Below are 20,759 nucleotides of genomic sequence, written 5' to 3' on the forward strand. Positions count from 1 at the left end.
GTGGTACCCCAAGTCACTCCCACCTGGGGAGGACAGTCAGTCTGGGACGTTGCCAATACAATGCATTTCAAGAGTTGGATGGGGATTGGCTTCTTCCCCCACGTCCTGTCGAGTATGACATGCTGACGTGGGGCTGGAGGTGGAGCTGTGGCCACTGGTGTGGCCACTCTCTCAGTCAGAGCCCTTCCAAAAGGGCATGTCCCCAGCACTGGGGTTTGCTGAGGTTCATCTGCTCACCCTAATGGGATAGTGCTGTGTCACTGTGGACCACAGAGCCAGACAGTAGTTTGTGACAGCACCTCTTGAGGAGTTTGGGGTTTACAGCTGAACCAATAGCAAAATATCTACCTTGCAAGGAAGGTATTAAGTTCTTAAAGCAATTAGTTCTCCAGGTTTACCAGGCTGGTTCATCTATGGTGAGCTTAATTGAAACCAGCAGAACATTTGAAGAGGAAGGATGAAAACAGGCCAGCTGGGAAAACAAATGTTCTTTTTTCTAATTATGCTGTGGACTCTCTCTAATGGATCCCCCTGAAGCTTCCTGATAAAGTAACTGACATATGGTACCCACTCACAGATGGATCAGCAGAGGCAGGAATGTAATTTTGCAAACCTGAAAACTCAAGTTGAATTTGATATATATTTAGGATCTAGTTAATTCATATAGATTGCATTCTGCATACAAATGATCAGAAAGTGCAGCAGCCAGAGAAAGCGTGCTTGGCAAAATTGACTCTCATTGAATCAGAAAAGGTAGATGTGGTATGGCAGGGAGGAAAACACAGAAACAGCAAACATATGCGGTATCCAAAATGAGGGGTGGAAAAAAAAAGCACAAAGATATGGTAGCGCAGAAATAGTAAAAAAAAATAAATTCCTATTTTCTGTTCCAGAATTTTTCTTCACTTGCTTCTCAATAATAACCCCTCATGTTTAATAAATTCACTGTTAGTTTTTCAGTGTTTACATAACTTGGTATTATGTATATTTTTTTCACTTATTTCAGAGCCACCTGAGAGCTGATGTATCGAGGAGGTACCCTGGAAGCATTTTGTGGTAAGAATGGAGTTCAGTGGAAACAAGTATATCTAACATACAAAATCTGTGCCTAGGGAGCAGGTGATCTGTATTCATTTTCCCTGTGTTGGATTATTGAACACATAATGTTATTAATATGAGCATCAATGACATGAACTAGGTTATAAATTCTATTGAATTTATTTATATTCATATATAAATTCGTGAATATATAGTATTCAGTTAACACTATGACCAAAGACTTTGATGAGAGAGAGACAGCTGCAGAGCTATGCCTATATATCACAGAGGCTAAAGAGAAGTACTCTTTCTATGCTCACAAAGGAGCTGAGATGTCCAGCAATACAGATTGCTAATTGTACACCCTAATTAGCCACACAAAATTATTTCTGAAACTTGATATTTATTTCAAATCCCTTTCTTCAAAGAGGAGTTACAGGAGGAAACTATAAAACTCAAGTGTGCTAATGCACTGGGTTTAATGTTTCTGTATAGTTATACAATGGCTAAATTCCACAGGTGCTCTTATGGCCCACGTATCTGTATCCAGCTCATCTGCAATGACTAAGGCAAGCAGCTGAGTGATGTGGGCATCTAGTCAGAGGGTAACCTTCACTCAAAGTTTGTTAACAGAAGCTAAGCTTTGATTTAGGAGAGCAAAAAGAAAGGCCCTGCAGCTGCTGAACCATAAAGAAGGTGCTCACAACCTCAGGAATAGAAGAAATTTAAGGATTTCCAGTGGTAAGGTCTTCAAATCTTGTTTTTTGCTGCACAAAACAATTATCAGCTGTTTATTCCTTCTTGAGGAATTCAGCTGTGAGACTCTCACTGAATCATCTGTAAGAAAATCTATGTACAAGCATGTTCCCCATGTTACTTCTCCAATAGAAGAGTGGACTAGAGACCTCTGAGGTCCCTTACACCTGAAACTAGCCCACACTTCTGTAAGGAGGAAGCAAATCACCAATTTTCTCTCCCAAACAGAATTAGGAGACTTACAATATGCTCACTTACAGCTTCTTATTGTATAATTTGTGATAAAATAACAAATCCATGGCCTTTACCTAAGAGCTATTAAATATCTGTTTGTTGAACCCTAACATTCCTGAATGTCTTGTTATGGAGCTCACGCACTACTGCTATGCACTGTTGGTCTGTTCTGAAAGGCCACCAGGGGTCTTGGCAATGTTGGCCTGGTATTAGGTGTGACTGCAGAGCCTCAGCCAGGCTCAGGTCAGTGCCTGAACTCTTTAGCTTGTTACTGCTTTTTCTCACCCTCCTGCAAGCTGAGGTGTTTGCCGCTAAAAGTGAGATTTTGTGTTACATAACTGTTCTGCATACCAGGCCTCTTCTGCAGTAAGAAAAGAATGTGATCACTGTCATATATAGTAAGCTCCACAGGACAATCTGAGATGTCTCAGTTGTGGTAGGAGTAACGCCCCACACAGCTGGGCTCAGGGACAGGAGGAAGCAGGAGAATCGGGCTGGAAGCTCCTCCTTCCCACGGGACCATGCCCAGCACACGCCCTATAGCTTCTGCCACTGCTGTAGCACTCTGGTGCCACTGGCAGGATGCATCCTACAGCTCACCTCTGCTCCATGCAGCACACAGTAGAGGGACAGAGCTACCAGCATTTACCCTCTGCTCCCTTCTCACACCTTGCCTCACTCTTGGAGCCCATTTAAAGCAGATTATCCTTGTCCAGGCTGCCATCCAGGGCCACCACGGTATTTGCTGCTACCTGTCCGCACTCCAAGGATGCAGAGAGGCTGGTGGCTCTGGCAGGGAAGCTGTAATCAACCCTGATCACCACACAGCAAACCAAGAGCCCTGCTCTTGGCATAGCCTGGACCCAGCAGCTCTGGCCAAGACTCCATGGTCTGCCCTGGGTGCTGGTGACAACCTGGAGAGGTGTGGGGAAATCTTGCATACTCCAGTAGCAAATAAAGAGGTCTGTTACAAAGCTGTCCTACCTCACTGGTTTGGAGGGAACCACATGAAAGCACAGAGCAGAACTAAGTTCCTAAACCTCTCACAGAAACAAGCATAGCAGGGGTAGAGAGGTGGCTCAGATGTTGAAGTGGCACTGGAGGCAAGGGCACAAAACATTTGAGAAAGGTGTAAAGCACTTTGCTCTGGAAACAGCTCCCTTGTTCTCACCAGCTGTGCACCTGCTGGCACCTGGCCACCCTGCCACATCAGTGAGGCCATCCTGGAGAGGTAAAATGAGCTGTCCCTGCAAAAAGCAGTGTCTGGGGCAGATGATTGCTCAAGAGTGAGGCAGGTGCTATGCCACTGAGAATCTCTGCAGCAGTGCAACCTGGGACTCCTGCAGCCAGGAGTTCCCAAAACACCTACTCCCAGAGGAGATCCATGCAAACAGCTGAGAGAGCCGAGCCATGCTGCTGAGCAGAGTGCCTTGAAGACATCAGTCACACGTCTCCCTTCTACCCCTTCTCTTTCTCTACAGCATGACAGTGACTGCACAGGGAAAATGCTCTCAGAGTGACAGAAAGACAATTGAAAAATAAAGTATTTTCTGTCTCCTTCACCTTCCCACATATCTTGTACATAAAAGCCAAATTATTACCCTAGAGACTAATAATATGGTAATTGTAACATTTTTGACCTTGAAATTTCAGGATGTTTACTGAAGAAGTTATTATTTCACATTGAAATTACTAACATGCATTCTTTAACATTCCCTAGAGAGTTGAGTGCAAGCTCAAAGAATACAGAGCAGAATTTTATCCTGGTATGTGACATGTCTCGTTAGGAAATGCCCACTGCTCTCCTTTACCTTGTTTTCTTTGCTCCAGCTCCATTTCCAGAGATAGGGGTGGAAAGCTGAGCTGCCACTACCCATCAGCTGCGGAGTGAGAACTCTCTCATTTTATTTTCAGATGCTGACCACCTGCTAAGCCACAGAAATGCTGGCTTCAAACACCAGTAAAAGACTTTGAAAAGGAACAGGCGTGGCTCTAATTTCCATCATACTGCTGCACTAACTCCCTTGAAATGGGGATCAAAGCTCCAGCCTGGGGAAGAGCTGCTTTACTTTTCCCCCCACCCTTTTACTCTCCCTGGTTTTATTACCCATGTGTAAATTAAAATCCCAGTTTGCTTGCTGCTCTGTGGAAATGGCATCAGAGATGGTGTGTACTGGTTTGGGCTGGGATATAGTTAATTTTCTTTATAGTAACTGGTGTGGGCTGTATTTTGGATTTGTGCTGAAAATAGTGATGATAATTCAGGGATATATTTGATTTTGCTGGGCAGTGCTTACCCAGAGTCAAGGCCTTCTCTATCCCTTGCTCTACACCACCAGCGAGAAGGTGTACACCAGCTCTACACCAACTCCCAACAAGGAGTTGGGAGGGGACTCAGGATAGCTAAGCCCAGCTGACCCAAGTGAAATTCCATATCAAATGGCTTCATACTTGACACATAAATCTGGGGGAAGAGAAAGGGAGAGCAGGATATTTGGAGTGATGGCATTTGTCTTCCCCAGTAACAGTCACATGTTCAGCCATTCCCCCGATTCCTGGGGGTGGATAAACGTCCTCCTGCTCCTGGGAACTGGTGAATGAATTCCTTGTTTTGCCTTGCTGCGTGCACAGTTTTGCTTTATGCATTAAACTGTCTTAATCTCAACCCACGAATTTTCTCACCTTTTTACCCTTTGGATTCTCTCCCCCATCCCACTGTGGGGGTGTGAGTGAGTGGCTGTGTGGGGCTGAGTTGCCAGCTGGGGTTAAACCATGACAGACAACTGGTGGGGATGATGTGCAGAGGGAGCTGGAAACCTCCAAGCAACAGAGCAGTTGCTCTGCTCCAGGACATGGAGGAGCAACATCAGCCTCTCACCTCTCTGGGAGATAGCACCTGAACCTCTCCTTGGAAAAGGAAGGTCTAGCAGAACCCACCACCCCAGAGAAGCTCCAGCCTTCCCAAAACAGAAGCATGAGCAAGCCTTATCCCTTCCTTCACCAGAACCCAGAAATACCTTCCTTCTGGGCTAAACCCTCTTTTTCCCTCACTCTAAACCACAATATTTCTGTTCCTGTACAGGCACTTTAAAAGAAGGCAAGCATAGGACATGGAGGCTTTAAAAACCCAAGAAAGACAAAATGTTTGCTAGAGATGAGAACTCAGGCCCCTTTGAGTGGTGGCACGGGGAAAGGCAGAGCACATGCATATCTCTCTGTGAGCTCTGAGTGCCTGGCTCTGGGATACCCTACCCTATTCAGCCTTCCAGGTACAGCCTAATCCTCAGGGTCTGCACACTGATCCCCCTTCTCAGAGTAACATGCTCACTGCAGCTTTGCTCCACACTCTTTAGGTTTGATACTGATTTCTTTACGCACACAGCTTGGGTCTGAGGTGGCAATTTTCTGTGGAAAGGCTCAGTTGAAGCATCATTTGGTGACCAGCAAAAACATGTTATCTGCTACTTTTTTCTGTACAGTCCTCACTACATAAGAATTGCATGTACACTTCCAAAACAGCCTTTTGCATGTGTACTCTCAATTCTCTGGAAAACATTAGGTAATTGGATAGCAAAGAGTTACACTCTGTAGACAGCAGTAAATGCAGTATTATACATCTATGCTCGCCAATGCAATTATATGGGTTTCCATTAGGAAAAAACAGCCTGATGGCTCCAAAATCAGCAAGTGATTCCACTGGCAAATAAAGGCTTGAAGACTTTAAAGTCCATTCAGTATCTCTGAAATCCAGCACATGTAAAGTTCCTAAACATTCCCATTTGTGCTCTGCTTTTTTTTCTTGACCTGCAGTGTCAAAATGCAGTCATGTCATACATTAAAGTCTATAAAACTGTGACAATCCAGAGAGGAGTAAGATTAGACAGATTTCTTTCTAATCATTGCATCCCTTTAGTGCACTCCTGCATCCCATCCTGACATATCTCAGCAAAGACTGGAGATGTGCACTTAACACCCAGCCAGCCTGTGACACTCAGACAGACTGTTCACAGATGCTTGAGCATACGCCAGCTTTCCCATGGATCTGAAGCTGTGGCTTTGTACAAATGGATCAGGACAAAGCTCTGGCTGCACTACCCACTGATATTACCAGATATTGACAGGACAGTGTTCCAAGGCACTGCTGCATGTGCCATGTGCACTTTTCTACTAACCTCAGTGTATTGCTGAACCACGTTTTCAGGAGTCGGTCCCATGAAGAGATAGAAGTCAAGAATCCCTCCAACAGTGCGGAAAATTAAAGATGGGTTTGGAGACAGAGTAACATCTAAAAGGGGAAAAAAGGGTCCTCATTATAAACCAGCTCTGCACTATACATGGGAATAGATCAAGAATGCACTAGGGGCAGTTGAGACTCAACATTAGGAGGCATTTCTTTACTGAGGGTGGGCAAATGCTGGAACAGCCTTCCTAGAGATGTTGTTGATGTTCCGAGCCTGTCAGTGTTTAAGAGGTGTTTGGACAGTGCCTTAACAACATATTTAGCTTTTGGTCAGCCTTGAAGACTTCAGGCAGTTGTACTACAAGTATTTTTTATGTCCCTTTCAACTGAAATACTCTGTTCTATCTTATCTATCCTAGGTGTGTGCACACTGGGCTCTTCTCTGTGTCTTGTGGGTACGACTGCTTGAGCAAACAGGGCCTGAAGGTAGGCAGGCCATTGCCCAGTGTTTCTGTAATGTCTGCTCCAGACTGGCATGGTGCAGCAATGAATCACAGAAACCCACACAGAGTAGATTGCATAGATCCATTTGTCTCAGTTTCATATATATAAAAAGGATCAACAAGTTTGTGTTTAGGGTTCCTCTATGCTATTTTAATCTTAGTGAAAGCCATTGTCTGCCAGGGGGAACTGATTTTACAGACTAAGTGAAGATTCCTCTTTTCTGAAATTATACCACTAGATTAATGCAGTAAGGTGACCATGGCAACATACAAAACTATTCTCCAAAGACAAAATATAAGACTAACCTAAATTGATTTGATTTGTTATGCCAATCTCAGAGGAAATTTCTTCCACCATTTTCTTTCCCTCTATTTGCATCTATTTTCATAACAAAAGTTAAGAATGTATTTTCCCTGAAAAATGCCTAAAAATGTCCAAATTCCTTGTTAAAAATTCATTCTATTGAAATCCCTTTCAAAAATGTTTCAAAAATCTATCAGTCCTGGAAGCTTAGTTAGGGCACAGTCACTCATATTTGTATCAGATTGAAAAAGCAATCAGTAAAACAGTATTTTATACTTACTAATCTATCTTAATTTTATATGCAGTCTATATAGGGAATCTATGTATCTTTTTACCTTGTGCATTAGAGTTCAGAAGGAGAACACCATGGGCATTGGAGTCTGGTTCTACGCACATATAGAAAGGGTGAACTCCATAGAGGTTGGCAAATGACTGAAACATAAACAACACATGACTTTGCTACTTTTCATAGCTTTTGTCAGGTAGATACATATGCACAGACAAGGAAATAAATTCATTCATTTTTAGAAACTTATTTTGAAAGGTTGGGGACTTTTTCCATCTAAATTGGCGTGAAGTCAAATTGACAGAAAGGAGTTATTTCTTTAATGCTTTGCCACAATGGAATTTTTTAGTCTTTCCCAGTTAAACCTTTGATATTGTGCTGAACCCTTCAAAATAGCATGAGTAAGAATCACTTTTCTATTGGAACAGACTCATCAACCACTGACTCCAGTTCAGCCAAATATCTAGTGAGTCCTGCTTTAGTGCAGCTTGTTTGGATGAACACGGATTGATCCAAGCATGAAATGCAAAGCTCTCCTTAACCAGGATCTTGGCACACAATACACTGTTTTCTGAAAACTGCACTGTGAGCAAAGGTTCTGATAAAAGGTTTCAAAGTTCCCTTAGAGCAATTCATGGCTTTGTTTTTAATTAAAACTGATGATACCTGTGAAGTTTGTGACATTCCATGTTTGTCATCTCCTTTTGGTGACACAAGGTAGGATAAAGTGTTGCATAGAGTGAATTACCGTTGGTGCCTGGTCCCTGGAGAACATGCCATAGGTAACAAAGTCCATGTTGTGCTTGAAGGTCGGGTGCTCATGTTCACCAAACCCATACACAGAAGTGGATGGCACAGTGGTGGTGATCTGAAGGAACTGGTTGGAGAAAAACAGGTCAACCAGGGGACTGTCCCACCTGTGACAAACAGAGGGAGACAGGATTAGTTTGCTACTCTTTGGAAGGTATCATTTTAAGTTCGTGTCTGGCTATTTATACTTTTTATGTATTTTGAAGGATAACAGTATTAAAAATCCATTAAATTCTATGCATGTGTCTAACGTGCTTAACCTAACACATTAAATTTATCTTGCAATGATTGAAGATATCTTATCTACTTATGCAAAAAAAATGCATCAATATAATTTTTGAAAAGAGCAACAAAAACAAAGAAGACAGACTATAAATCTATTATCAAAATAAGTGATTGCTTATCCTATTTCTATGACAACCAATGAGAAAAGGCTAAAAATTGATATTACACAGTGGAGTTCAGAATACTTAATGAGAACAACAGACATTTTATCAGCTTTTTTTTAATGTTTTGCTGCATCAGGACCCGAATATACCTAACTTCATGCAGGTGCCTAAAATAGAGGTATAGCTTTCTCCAGCCTCTGCTTGAACAAGATGTTTTTATTGTGATGACTCTCTCCTGCTTCTCTCACCAGCTTAATGCATTTATTTCTATTGAATCATCTGTGGACACAGGCTCACATTTTAATTAGGTGCTACATTCTGTTTCCCATCTCTAGAGCTATAATGAGCTGCAAGTTAGATGGGGGAGAACATAGTCAAGCTGTGGAGAAGCGTTTTGTTAATGGTCCTGTGTATGCCATAAGTAGCTCATTTAGATAGCACCCTCTTGAGCCTTGTTTAACCATGAATTTGTTACAGCTAATTAAAATAAATGAGCCCAAGCCATAGAGCATAGAAGTGGCATAACTCTCCTTTTAATGTTCTTCTGTCAATGATTTTGACAAAATTAAATGGTTGATCAAATTGACTGGTAAATCAGAGAAATGGGAGATGAGCTGTGTTGGTGGGGAGCAGCTCTATCCCCATGAGGGGAGCATTCTGGTGAGTGGCCTGCCACCTGTGCCACCAGCACCCCTGCCTGGGGACAAGTCCCTGCTGCTGGGAGGACCTGGGAGGGCACCACTGCTCCCATCACACTGGTGGGCCCACAAGGCTGAAAGGACAGCTGCTCAAGGGGATGCTTAAGGCATTCCCTTGCCTCTCCATGCAAAACGAGGCCACAAACTATCCCTAAATTTTCCTAGACAAATCCAAAGTCACACACAGGTACTAAACGGTCTGTGTATTGTTTAAAAGGTCTATATGTCCTTTCTTACATGCAGGAAAAGTAAGAATTTGTATATAACTCTTGATTTGTTTTTTTTTGCCAGCGGGAACCACTCCCTCCCTCCTTTCCATCATCTCTACCTACATGCAGTACTGCATAAAATTATTTTCTGCTAGGAGGGTTATGCATGCAAAACATCCCTGAGAATCAGATCCAGTCCTTGACAAATAGAGGCCTTTCTGCAAGAAGCAGTTGCTGTGTAGGAATAGGTATGGGCTCTGGAGCTATATTCCTGCCAAAAGGAGAGCTGTCACACAGCTCTGCTCTGTGCCAAGACAGGAAGGGTCACTGCTCTGAGCAGATCATAGGATTATGAAAAACTCAAACTATGCCAGAGGGGAAATGCTTTGGGAAAAGTTAAAATATCTGTCCTAAGTCATTGAGCTCTCCCCAGGATGTCTGTTCAGAGGACATGAGGATTTGTACATTTGTGGTACCCACATTATAGCATGGACATTCCCTATCATGAGAACACTTAGTGTTACCATGGTATTAAAGTATTCCTTCAGCTCAGCAAGTCCTCTCCCTGACCAGGAGGGTCACTGGGGTGGTGCAAATGACAACCCTAGGAACAAGCCCTCTGCCCCACCATGTCTTTACATGTTGTGGAGAAACTGGTTTATGACTCATGCATTCCTTCAGGCAACTGTCATGCACTCCACCTCTGCATGACATTGCCATAACAGTGCCCTGCTCTGCACCCCTCCATGGCTCAGCTCCCTGGGGGCTGCCACCAGCACAGCTTCCCATGCTGTGCCACCAGCACTGCTCCTCTTCCCCTAGACCTCCACATGCCAGCATCACCATGTGCTAAATATAGCATTAGCCAATGCATAAAAAGGCTGGTAATGACTCTCTTTTTCTCTGGGCATCATTATGTCACCTCCATCTGAAGGAAAGTATGGACAGGTTTTCCCCTGGCACTACTCTCTGCCTTCACTCCCAAGCAGCTTCCAGAGTCCTTGTGCTCCCCAGCACACTGTGGTAGACTGTTGTGCTATTTTATGTATTTGCTCGTTTGGTGTTGGCAAATAGCAATTATTTAAATGAAAAAAAGTTATGTCAGCCATCTCTTAAACCCTTGGATACAATAAAAGAAAATGTCATATTTCTCCCACCTTCTCTCCTGCTGGTTTAAAGCTAATAGAAGGAATAAAATAGGAGAAAGCAGAAAATGATATCATGTCTGCAGGAAGTTGCACGGTTCTCCTCCAAGAGTCCTATGAACCATAAAAGCACTGTGATGGACAACAGAAGGGGTCTAAAAAAATCTAACTAATTATAGTAATTAAGTAGTAATATTATAATATATATATATCATATTATATATATACTATATAACTAATTATTAATAACTAAATATAAAAATCACATCTGAACAGTTGCTGACTGTCAAAAATGCAACCCCTGCTAGGAGTTAGACAAAGCCATGTCTGTGAGGACAGGAAGCCTTCTTTTTGCACAAGAGGTAATAGCTGCAGTCACATTTAGCTGAAAGTGTTAACCTGTTAATGTGTCTGTGGTAGGAACACTCCTGCCTGTGGAAATACAAAGCAGCCTCCCCACACATCTGCCTGGCCCATTGTCTGTCAACAGTCATCTGTTGCCCATCCAAGGAGTCTGACAAAAGCTACTCTTTTCTTCCAAACACAGTGCACTAAAGAGTAAACCTCTGTAATTTTTAACCTCTTATCAGGAAAAAAAGAATGATTCAGATTGAATAGGCCTGTGTAAAAATTAACATTTTTGGCCAGCAAGGGAACTAGCCTCACACCCAGCAGTCAGGCCACTGGCTATCAAGATGAAACATAACTGGAGTGGCCCATGGAAGTAGTATTAAAAGGAAGGTGAGTAGGCAGATAGAGAAAACATCCTGTTCATGTTGAAGGTGTAGTTCATGACTACCATTGTCACAGTGTTTGAGGGGGATGACTAAAAGGCTATACAAGATGGTTTTCAGGAGTGCAATCATCAGTCCTTTGTAATACAAACTGGACATGATGATTTACCTCAGTGAACAACTACTCTGTTGAAGTTTCTTGGAGGTCAATGACTGCAGTGTGTGTAATGGCTCAAAACACTGATTCACCTGCCATGACCAACCAGCTGGTGGCACTTCTAAAAGTGGTGTTAAAAAATCTCCAGAATTAGGAGACTTGGGACACATATATAATACATCATTAGGACAAGCATCATGCATTATCTATACATTCGAAAATAATTTTAAGTTGTGAGAGGTTTGCTCTTTTATTTTTTGCTTCCTGTTGCAATGAATTCTAAAAAACTGAGCTCATTATTTTAAGCTGCACACAACTGGTCCACTCAGCCACTTGGAGAAAATGCCCTCCATAACATCTGCTTTTCTTAGCCTCCAGACCACCCTGTATGTTACGTGTGTGCAAATTCAGTTGTACCTCCACACAGCTGTCCAAAAGGGGGCCTAAGCCTCCTAGCAAAACCTGGGTGCACCCTTCCAGAGGGCCTGGGCTACCATAGTATGGACAGCCTGCCCAAAAAGTGCTAAAGCACCTTAGGGAGTGAGGAGCACACACCCTATTTTCAAATGAATCTCAAATATACTGACTGACTCAACACACTTGAGCTGCTAAGAAGCATTACCTTAGGAGCCCAGATCTCCATGGTTTTCCACTGATCTCAGATTGCTAAAAATATTTCCACTGACTGCTGATTTTGGCTGGAGTTAACCTTCTTCATAGTAGCTGGTATGGGGTGATGTTTTGGATTTGTGCTGGAAGCTGTTGATAATTCAGGGATGTTTTAGTTATTGCTGAGCAATTCTTAACAGAGCACAACAGGGCTTTGCTGCCCCTTGCACTGCCCCACCAGCAAGGAGACTGGGAGTGCACAAATATCAGGGAGGGGACACAGATGGGATAGTTGGCCTCAGATGACCCAAGGGATATCCCATACCATATGGCTTCATGCTGAGCATTAAAACTAGCTGAGACTGCTGCTCAGGGACTGGTAGGCATCAGTCAGATGGTGGTGGGTGATTGCTGTCATTTGCATCACTTTTCTTTCTTGAGTTTTACTTTTCTCTCTGTTATTTTCCTTTTAATTACATTATTATTATTAGTAGTAGTAGTAGTATTACTACTACTACTACTACTACTAGTCCTACTTTTTTTTTCTGTTATTAAACTGTTCGTGTCTCAACCCATGAGTTTTCTCACTTTTACCCTTCCAATTCTCTCCATCTTTCAGGCAGGAATGAGCAGGCAGCTGTGTGGCGCTTGGTTGCTGGCTGGAGTTAAACCATAACACTCTTTCACAACAGCTGCATTCCTTATTAGCTGTAAGTCTTGGGACACCACTGGAGTGCGGAAGGCCCACCAAGACTAATTTTTTGTCTGTTTATCTTACTTTAAAGGTGATTTTTCAAGTAGGTGGAGAAAATCAGCAGAAGTAACCAACAGATTTTCCACAAATATGAGATTTATAAAAAAAAAGAAGTGCAGAATAAATTACAGTTATTGACACAGTTCTGTCCTATTTCTACTGTATTCATTGTTGTGATATCAGGAAATGTCCTGTAACTCACTGGATAGACAATGCTTAATTTTTGCTCTGAAAACACTTGGGTAAGTGATATACCTACAAAACTTCCTGCCTAGGTAACATTAATCTTAATGATTATAATAATAATAATGGCTCTTAAAAGCTAAGAACAAACCCATTCTACCCATGATGCACACAATTCCCCCCCCCACCCTTGCTTTCAGCAAAACTGCAGTTATGACAATAGCATTATAAATCATTCTATTAGCCTTGCCTATGTAAAAAAATCTTCATGGTAAGTGGTATCTGTGCTAACTACCACAAAAAATAAAAAAGGCAGCTGAACTCTGCAGCAGCCCTTTTGGAAATTAGGGAAAATCTTGATTAGTTTTTTCTTATTTTATAATAAATAACATACTATTTGTGTAATATATTCCCAGTGCAATGGCAAACAAGGTATTCCAAACACTTAATAGAAAGTAGTCCCTATCTGGCTTGTAAAAAAAATGTTCTGCCTTCCATTATTTGTGTGACATCATGAAGGAAAAGTCAGGATATTAAAGTGGAGAATTAAATCAATAGTCCATCCCTCTGCAGCCTGTCTCCAGCAATGGCCCCGGCCAGATATCACAAAGGAAGGCATAAGATGTCACTCAGACCCAGTCTTGCAATAATCTGCTTATGGAGGAAGTTTCCAACTGTTTTCATGGAATTAACTGATGTTATGAAGCATGGAGACAAAAGCATTTGGGGGTTTTATTTTCCTGCAGCTGATTTTTTTATTCTGCCTGAATGTGTATCCTGCTAGGCCTCCTTTGCCAGTGCTGCCCTGGGGCAATGAGTCCCACAGAGTAATCACACGCTGCAAAATGAGCATGTGTTTGTTATTTATCACCGTCTTAAAGCAAACAGCTCCCAGCCTTTTATTCTCTGTTCTTGTGAAAATCTACACTTTCTTGGAGCCCTCATGCTCTCATTTGATACTACATCCTCCAGTGGCTGCTGTTGCTAGTGTGGCAGGAGCAGGAAGGAGAATAGTGCTTAACCTGAGTGTATGTGCCACAAAACAACTCACAGGCTGTTTAGCTTCCTCCCCTGCCTTATTACAACACAGTATTTTCTCTCCTCTTTTTACTAATGTAGGGCCCTGGCCAATGATAGGACAGTTTCCAATTAGAGCTAAAAGATCAACCAGGATATACTAAGCAAGGATTTACTGAACTAAATCTCTTGACAAAACATTTTTCCACTGACCACACCAGTTTTGCCAAAACAGTTATTTTCCAAGCATGACGGGAGTGAAAAGAGGCTCCCTACAGTCTCCACTGCCCAAAAAAGATGGTAGTTTGGGAGTTTCACCTCTGGGGCAGGAGATCCATGTCCCTCACTAGTCCTCATCCCTCATGGTTCAGAATTGTGACTTGCAGCCTTAAATCAGATGCAGATTTCTAGTTTTCTCATGAAAAACAGAAAACACCTGACGTCTGGACGGGAGAAGAAGCTTGGCTGTCTCATCTGATTCCCTTGGCATCTCCCTAGTGAATGCATGGACATGGCACCTCTTTATCCCCATGGCTTTGGATACCTACTGGCACAGAAAAGGACCTTCCCTAGCCAGTGGCAAAACAGCAAGAGCTTTGGAGAGGGTGAAAAGAAGGAAGCAGTATGGGCTGGTACAGAGACCAGGACAGCAGTGGATGAGAAGGAGAAAAGTAAGAGGGAGTAAGCCAAGAGGCACTACTGGGAGGAGAAAGGGAGGCAGCCCAAGAGCTCCTGGTCCTGGCAGCCCCTAGCAGTGCCTGGATCATCTCCCTGCATGACTCTGTCTAATTTTCGTCCCATGCAGGCAAAGCAGCAGCTGTCAACTGATTACCTTGGAGAAAGCTGAAAATGTGGAGGACTTGGCCTTTTACTGTTGCTCCTGGCTCTGCATGAGGTTTGCAATCAGTTGTTAATGTCTCTCCCTCACATAGTTTATTCCTCTCCCCTGTTACTGTGATTACATGGAGCCCTGAGTTTGTCCTGCCCTCCTTGGGTAGCTCAGCTACATCTCCCTGTATGCAGAGAGCATGAGAAACACCTGTGAAACTCACTCAAAGCCTCCTCTGCCTCACCCCTGCAGAATTTCCGATGCAGAATTAAATCATTCCTCACAAGGAGGAGGCTTTGTGCATGAGTGGCAGAGCAGGGATGGGGCTTTCTATCAAGCAGACAGACAGGAGGCTGACACCCCATTGCTTCACAGCCTAAAGCACAAAGACATGGATGGCAGGACAGACTGCAGCTCAGAAAGGAGGATAGGGAAATACAGGTGTGGACTTTGAAAGAGCAACCCAAACCTACAGTGTGCTTCTGCCTGGGACAGACCACTCTCTTCCCAGATGGACTGTCAGCTATGCCAGAGCATGCTGGGCATCACCAGGGAATTTAGGCTTTTTTGGGGGGTAGGTCACCCAGCAGCATGGCTCTGCTAGCAAGGGATAAGAAGCATAATGAAAAGCAGATTTCTGAGGATCTGGGATTGCTTTATAATGGATAAGTTTTCCTCAGAGATATTTAAAAGGTCCAGCAGAGAACCCTGACCTGGTCTGGTGCAGACACAAGTAATTATCCACCCACACCTGGGGAGTGCAATTGCAGCACCTGTTGAAGAGCCTTTATTTGCCCACATTGACTGAGCGGTGTTTGTGTGCATATGGAAATCAATAATTGACTCAGCTGCTCACTGAGACAGTAAGGCTATGGCTGTTCACATCGTAAAATAGGAGGCTAAAGTCCCTCCAGGTGTCAGGCACTTGCCTGTTTCTCAAGGACACTCTCCCACACAGGCTGTCCTAACCTGGCCCAGGCACAGAGGCCACCCGCTGTGCAGCTTGGTGCCTGGGCGCTCTGGAGCAGCTGCTCCCACTTCTGGAGGGAGCCCAAAGGAAAAGATTTGGGTTTTAGCATTCAAACCTGCCTTTGGGCAGGCTGAACTAACATGAAAATCTACTTAACGTGCCAGATGCCACCAGTGCACTCATGGACCCAGCCAGTCAAGTGCAGCCACTGATGGGGATGTTCCTGTAATGCTGATTGCTGAGGGTTCGTCCTTCCCAGTAAAGTAAATGCAGCAACCCATAGCTTTCAGGCCAGGATATAGAAGCTGCTTTCCTGTTTTGAAAGATTCCATCTGCACAGCTCTTTTGGTGGCTAAGGAGATTGCAAATCCCTCTAAGACAGGCTGTGGAGCTATCTCTGAGCACCTGCATTTCCTCACTTTGACAGGATGGATAGGCAAACAAATGAAGGGGAAGCATTTTTGCTCCTCACATGGGGAATATAACTAAACCAAGTATCATTGAGCTGTGAGAGGAATGGCTCCCTGATAGAATCCTTCAGTCTACAGTGCTGGCTGTGCCATTTCACATGAAACAAGAATTCATAGGAACATGTAATTTCCCTTTCTGTACACAAAATCCTGTGTCTCTGCTGGTGAGAGTAATTTGGGAGCAGCATTGCCATTGCTTGCAGGATAAAAGTCCATTAACTGTGCATTATATTCACCCACAATTTCCTCTTTTTGGGGTTGGCTGGGTAAAGGAGCACTCCTTTACCTGCCTGGAGGCATTGTATAATTTCCCATGGGGAGTGTACAATTTCCCACAGATCACTGCTGATGCTGTGCCGGTGCTGCAAACCAAGGCTGCCCTCTGCCTCCCTGGGCTCTGCAGCACAGCATTGCTGCAGCCCACACCTCTGCTGCTGCTGGACACGGGCCTTGGTGCACGAGGAGATGGAGGGGAATGGAAGAGGCTTCTCCAGCTCCACGACAGGGCACTGAATGTGCCCTTTTGGAAACCTGCTCAGTGGGGACCGACTTGTGCTCCTCTGCCTGTCACTGAAGTTGTTGTAATTTCTCTTTCCTTTTCTTTGCCTCCTTTGGGCTCAATTCTCTGTGAATACAACCTTTCTCTAGTCTCTCAGCCTTCTTTGGGCTGAATTCTTCTGGGATCCTCCCTCGTGGGGAGTTTCACTTATCTCAGTCTTTATGATTCGAAGTAAACTCTCGAGCTCGTTAGAATCTTGTTTCTCGTGTTTATTGAAGGATCCTTACAAAACTTAACAGGTCTCTCTAGGCTGGTTACAAGGTTAATCTTTGCAATTTGGTACATTTCTTTCTTCTGATGGTACAAACAAGGCCTTGTGGCACACTTCGTGTCTGATACACAAAATGGCCCTGAACTACGCAGTTCTTTTATCTTTATACCTATTTTTATCCAATTAACAATAGACACGTATATTATTTTTCTTAATGACCCAATGACCCATCACCTCTGTGATGCACTGCGGCATTTTCTATCCAATCACTGACTATTACCCAAAAACCTCTAGGAGAAGAACATGAAGAAGAAAGAAGAAGGGACAAGGGACAATACCCTAAATCCTCCATCTTGTCTCCTGTTCTCTAAACTATTTTTTTTTTACCCAGTGATTTAAGAAACTTTCTAATCTACACACTTACACTTTTAGTTTTTTCATCTAACTTTATCATTTGTTTTCATGTATCACCATGAAAACATGCTCATGAATTTCATATTATATGAAATTCAGTGTTTTCTTGGATCTCAGAACTAAATATTAAAAACAAGGGCACACAGTCTGCACCCCAGACTCCAACAGTTGTGCCTTTGGCAGACCCTGCATCTGCTCCATGGCAGGCCCCTTCCCTTAGCTGGGACATCTCAAGTTTCATCAACCTGGGCTAAACCCTTGGGGTCTGGGTGAAGGTGAGGAGGGCTGAATGGGAATGGGCCATGAGCTAGCCACTTGCTATGCATTCACCCCTTACATCAGCATTCCAATTAATAAGCCTTTACAGAAAGAAGAAGAAAACTGCGCCTTTAACAAAAGCCCACTGTTTACACGGAGCTAAGTGTTAAGTCTAAAGAGAAATTAAATTATTTTTGGTATCAGAGTAATGCATAATACATTCATTTAAAATAGCCTGCATAAGTAAAACTTCACAGAATTGACTGTGACATGTATAAAGAGATGCCATGAGACAGTAGTTCTAAAGGATGGTCAGCTCATTAAAAACCCAGCATGATGGGAATCTGTAGACCATTCTAGAGGCTGTATTGTCTTATTTGCATCACTCATGTTAAGCCATCCTTAAATTGCTCACTGCTGCATTCCCAAAAGCAGCTGGCAGGAATGCACCTTAATTGGGACTCTCCTTCTAAGTAGCATTATTCACTAGAGATATGTTGATGGAAGCCAAGGAAAGGGGAAATTCTGACACTTGGTGACATTTGTTAGTGAGGGGAGCTTTTGCTGAAGTTAAACTTACAGTATTAGCTTGAGAAAACAAATGGTATTTTTGCAGAGGGACAGACTAGAGCTAGTGCCATTCACTGACATCAGTGGAAATTAGAGGCTTACAGCCTCCACAGCCTTGAGCTTCCTAGACCTGCCTGCTGGAGAGTGATACACCATCAGTTCCTGACACCTCAAGTTTCATAAATCTTAGGTCAGTGCTTTGATGAGTTGAGCTTACCAGCATCCTAAGCCATGAAACTGTAGCCTCAGAAGTTTTTTGACTTATTGAATAAACTTTTATACAAGCACATAGATAATTGTCTGTTATACAGGCACATACCCCTATTAATAATGAAAGTCCTTCAGGCATAAATCTGCATTTATACCACCTCCAGTTTGCCTCTGACCCCTTGTCACACAACAGGGCATAAGGAAACAGTGCCCACTCCATCACACCTGAGTTTTACCAAAAGCAGTATGAATCGTGAGGTACTCACAGCACGGTGCCAGTGCTTTTCCTCTTGACTGTGAAGTGCGTGGAATCATCTGAGAACTCCACCTCATAGTTGGCTTCTTCAGCGGTAACCCCAGGGCCATTGATCTTGAGTGGGACTTCAAATCGCTGCTTGTTGGGGTCGTAGAGCTAAAGCAAGGTGAGCAGGGGGCAGGTCAGCTGAGCATGTACTGCTTTGGTTAACTGGTTCCAGCCCTCAAGTACTCACCCTGAACCGGAGCCTGTCCTTTGTCTGGAACTCCACTTCCAAGACGATTGGGGAAATGTCATTTCCGAAGAGAGTCAAGGCCTGGCGCTTGTTCAGTGTGACCCTGCAGTGGAAACACATGCACCACGATCCATCGATCGCTGGCTGAGACCACCCTGGGCCAAGCTGGGGGAACCACCCAGCTACTCTGTGTCAGCTCTTTAAAAATAAATCATAGACTTACTGACACAAATAATCCCTGAGATCACTTTAGGCCCTCCTTGATGTTAATGGACAAAAGAGGGGCCATCAAAGGAAGGAGACCTCATAGTTCCCTGGGACACAGCTGCCAGGGTGGCAGAGTGACCACTCTGTGCCTGCACCTGGTTGCCTCCCCCGAGGTGTGGTGAGAGCAGAAGCCCCAGTTCTACGGCATACACACAGGGAAAAGTGTCCCTTACCCTCCCTGGCACACGCGTATCGGAGCCACTTGGGAAAAGTCTTGGGCGAGAGCACCCGGGCGGCAGCGGTGGCCTGGGGCAGCGGCGGCCTGCAGCGCCCAGGGAGCCACACGCACTCACCTCCAGCCTTTGGCCGTCTCCTCGATGTTCCCACTCCGGGCGTAGCCGTAGGGACTGTCCTCAGGGAAGAAGCACCAGGGAGCGTTGGGCACGTCGCTGGAGCACCAGGTGCAGCCCCGGGCCTCGCAGGCCTCCCGGGAGGCGCCAGGCTGCGGGTGGCAGTCGATGCGCCTCTGCACCGCCACGGCGCCCGGGCACTGCGCGTCCTGCTCCGAGCCCAGGCATCCGCCCAGGGCTGCGGCAGGGAAAAGCCGTCAGAGCAGCAGAGAACCGCGGTAAAAAAACCCCACAGCACTGCAAACTTCAGTTACTCTTTCATTTTGGATGTGCTTTCTCCCCGTCTTAGGGCTAGGAACTATGATCCCTTGGAGGAAGATGATGGCAGAGCAGCTAGAGCAACAACCACTTTATTTTACAAGCCGAGGCAGTGGGTCTTATTATTCAGCACTCAGAGCTGCCTGTGCTCAGCTGAAGCACGACTTGTTTGAAATACTCATAGAAAGTTAAATAGTGTAATGAAGCTGCTGGTGAGAGCAACACTGCAGGCTGGCAGAACAGGAGGGATTCTTCAGTAAGGACTGCAATCAGTATTAAAATGTTACATTTTCTGTATACTTATGTTATACAAAGATGTTTTTTATCTACAGAGATAAAAATATGTGATAAGCAGCATGCACTTGTATGATATAAATAGAAAAACACTCAGTATATGTTGAGTTTCTTTTCTGTCTTGTATGACTACCAAATCTACGTAGCATTAGTAGCTTGTGTTAATACAGGTACGGTTATGAGTAAAGGGATGATGCCATCAGTAAAAGAAAAGGCATATATTAGTCATTCACAGAACCATCATGAAAAAAAACCTGTTAGTAAGGTGCTAAATTTTCCCTTTTTACAGCTGCAGGTCAAGCCCTCTGCTTGAGAGCCTCCCAAGAGCAGGGGGACCACAAGACCAGCTTCCTGCTGTGCTGACAAATTGCTGTTAGCAAATATTCTCAGAGAGAGCAGGCATATCACAGGCAGCATACTTATTTTGAAGTTAATTTATGTCATTTTAGTCATTACAGCAATATTCAAGGATTGAATCTACTTGAACGATAATTGCCCTTTTCTACAAAATGACTAATACCTCTGCTTTATTTATTTTATTTTTTTTTCATGTGGACTGTTGTGTGCTTGAAAGCCTAAAACATGATTGTTGATGCAGTCCG

General features: G+C 43.9%; 1 protein-coding gene across 1 annotated transcript in view; it reads right to left on the minus strand.

Annotated features, from left to right (window-relative positions):
• The window catches only part of LOC131572585 (maltase-glucoamylase-like), a 53,283-nt gene extending 36,708 nt beyond the window's left edge, over window positions 1-16,575 (minus strand). The window contains exons 1-4 of the mRNA XM_058825833.1: window positions 16,562-16,575; window positions 8,050-8,218; window positions 7,351-7,447; window positions 6,201-6,313 (exon numbers count right to left, since the gene is read on the minus strand). Of these exons, the coding sequence (XP_058681816.1) occupies window positions 6,201-6,313; window positions 7,351-7,447; window positions 8,050-8,218; window positions 16,562-16,575 (393 nt within the window). The remainder of the gene's footprint in view (window positions 1-6,200; window positions 6,314-7,350; window positions 7,448-8,049; window positions 8,219-16,561) is intronic.
• Between the last annotated feature and the right edge of the window lie 4,184 nt (window positions 16,576-20,759).

The sequence above is a fragment of the Poecile atricapillus genome, chromosome Z (genome assembly GCF_030490865.1).
Source record: "Poecile atricapillus isolate bPoeAtr1 chromosome Z, bPoeAtr1.hap1, whole genome shotgun sequence".
Taxonomy (NCBI): domain Eukaryota; kingdom Metazoa; phylum Chordata; class Aves; order Passeriformes; family Paridae; genus Poecile; species Poecile atricapillus.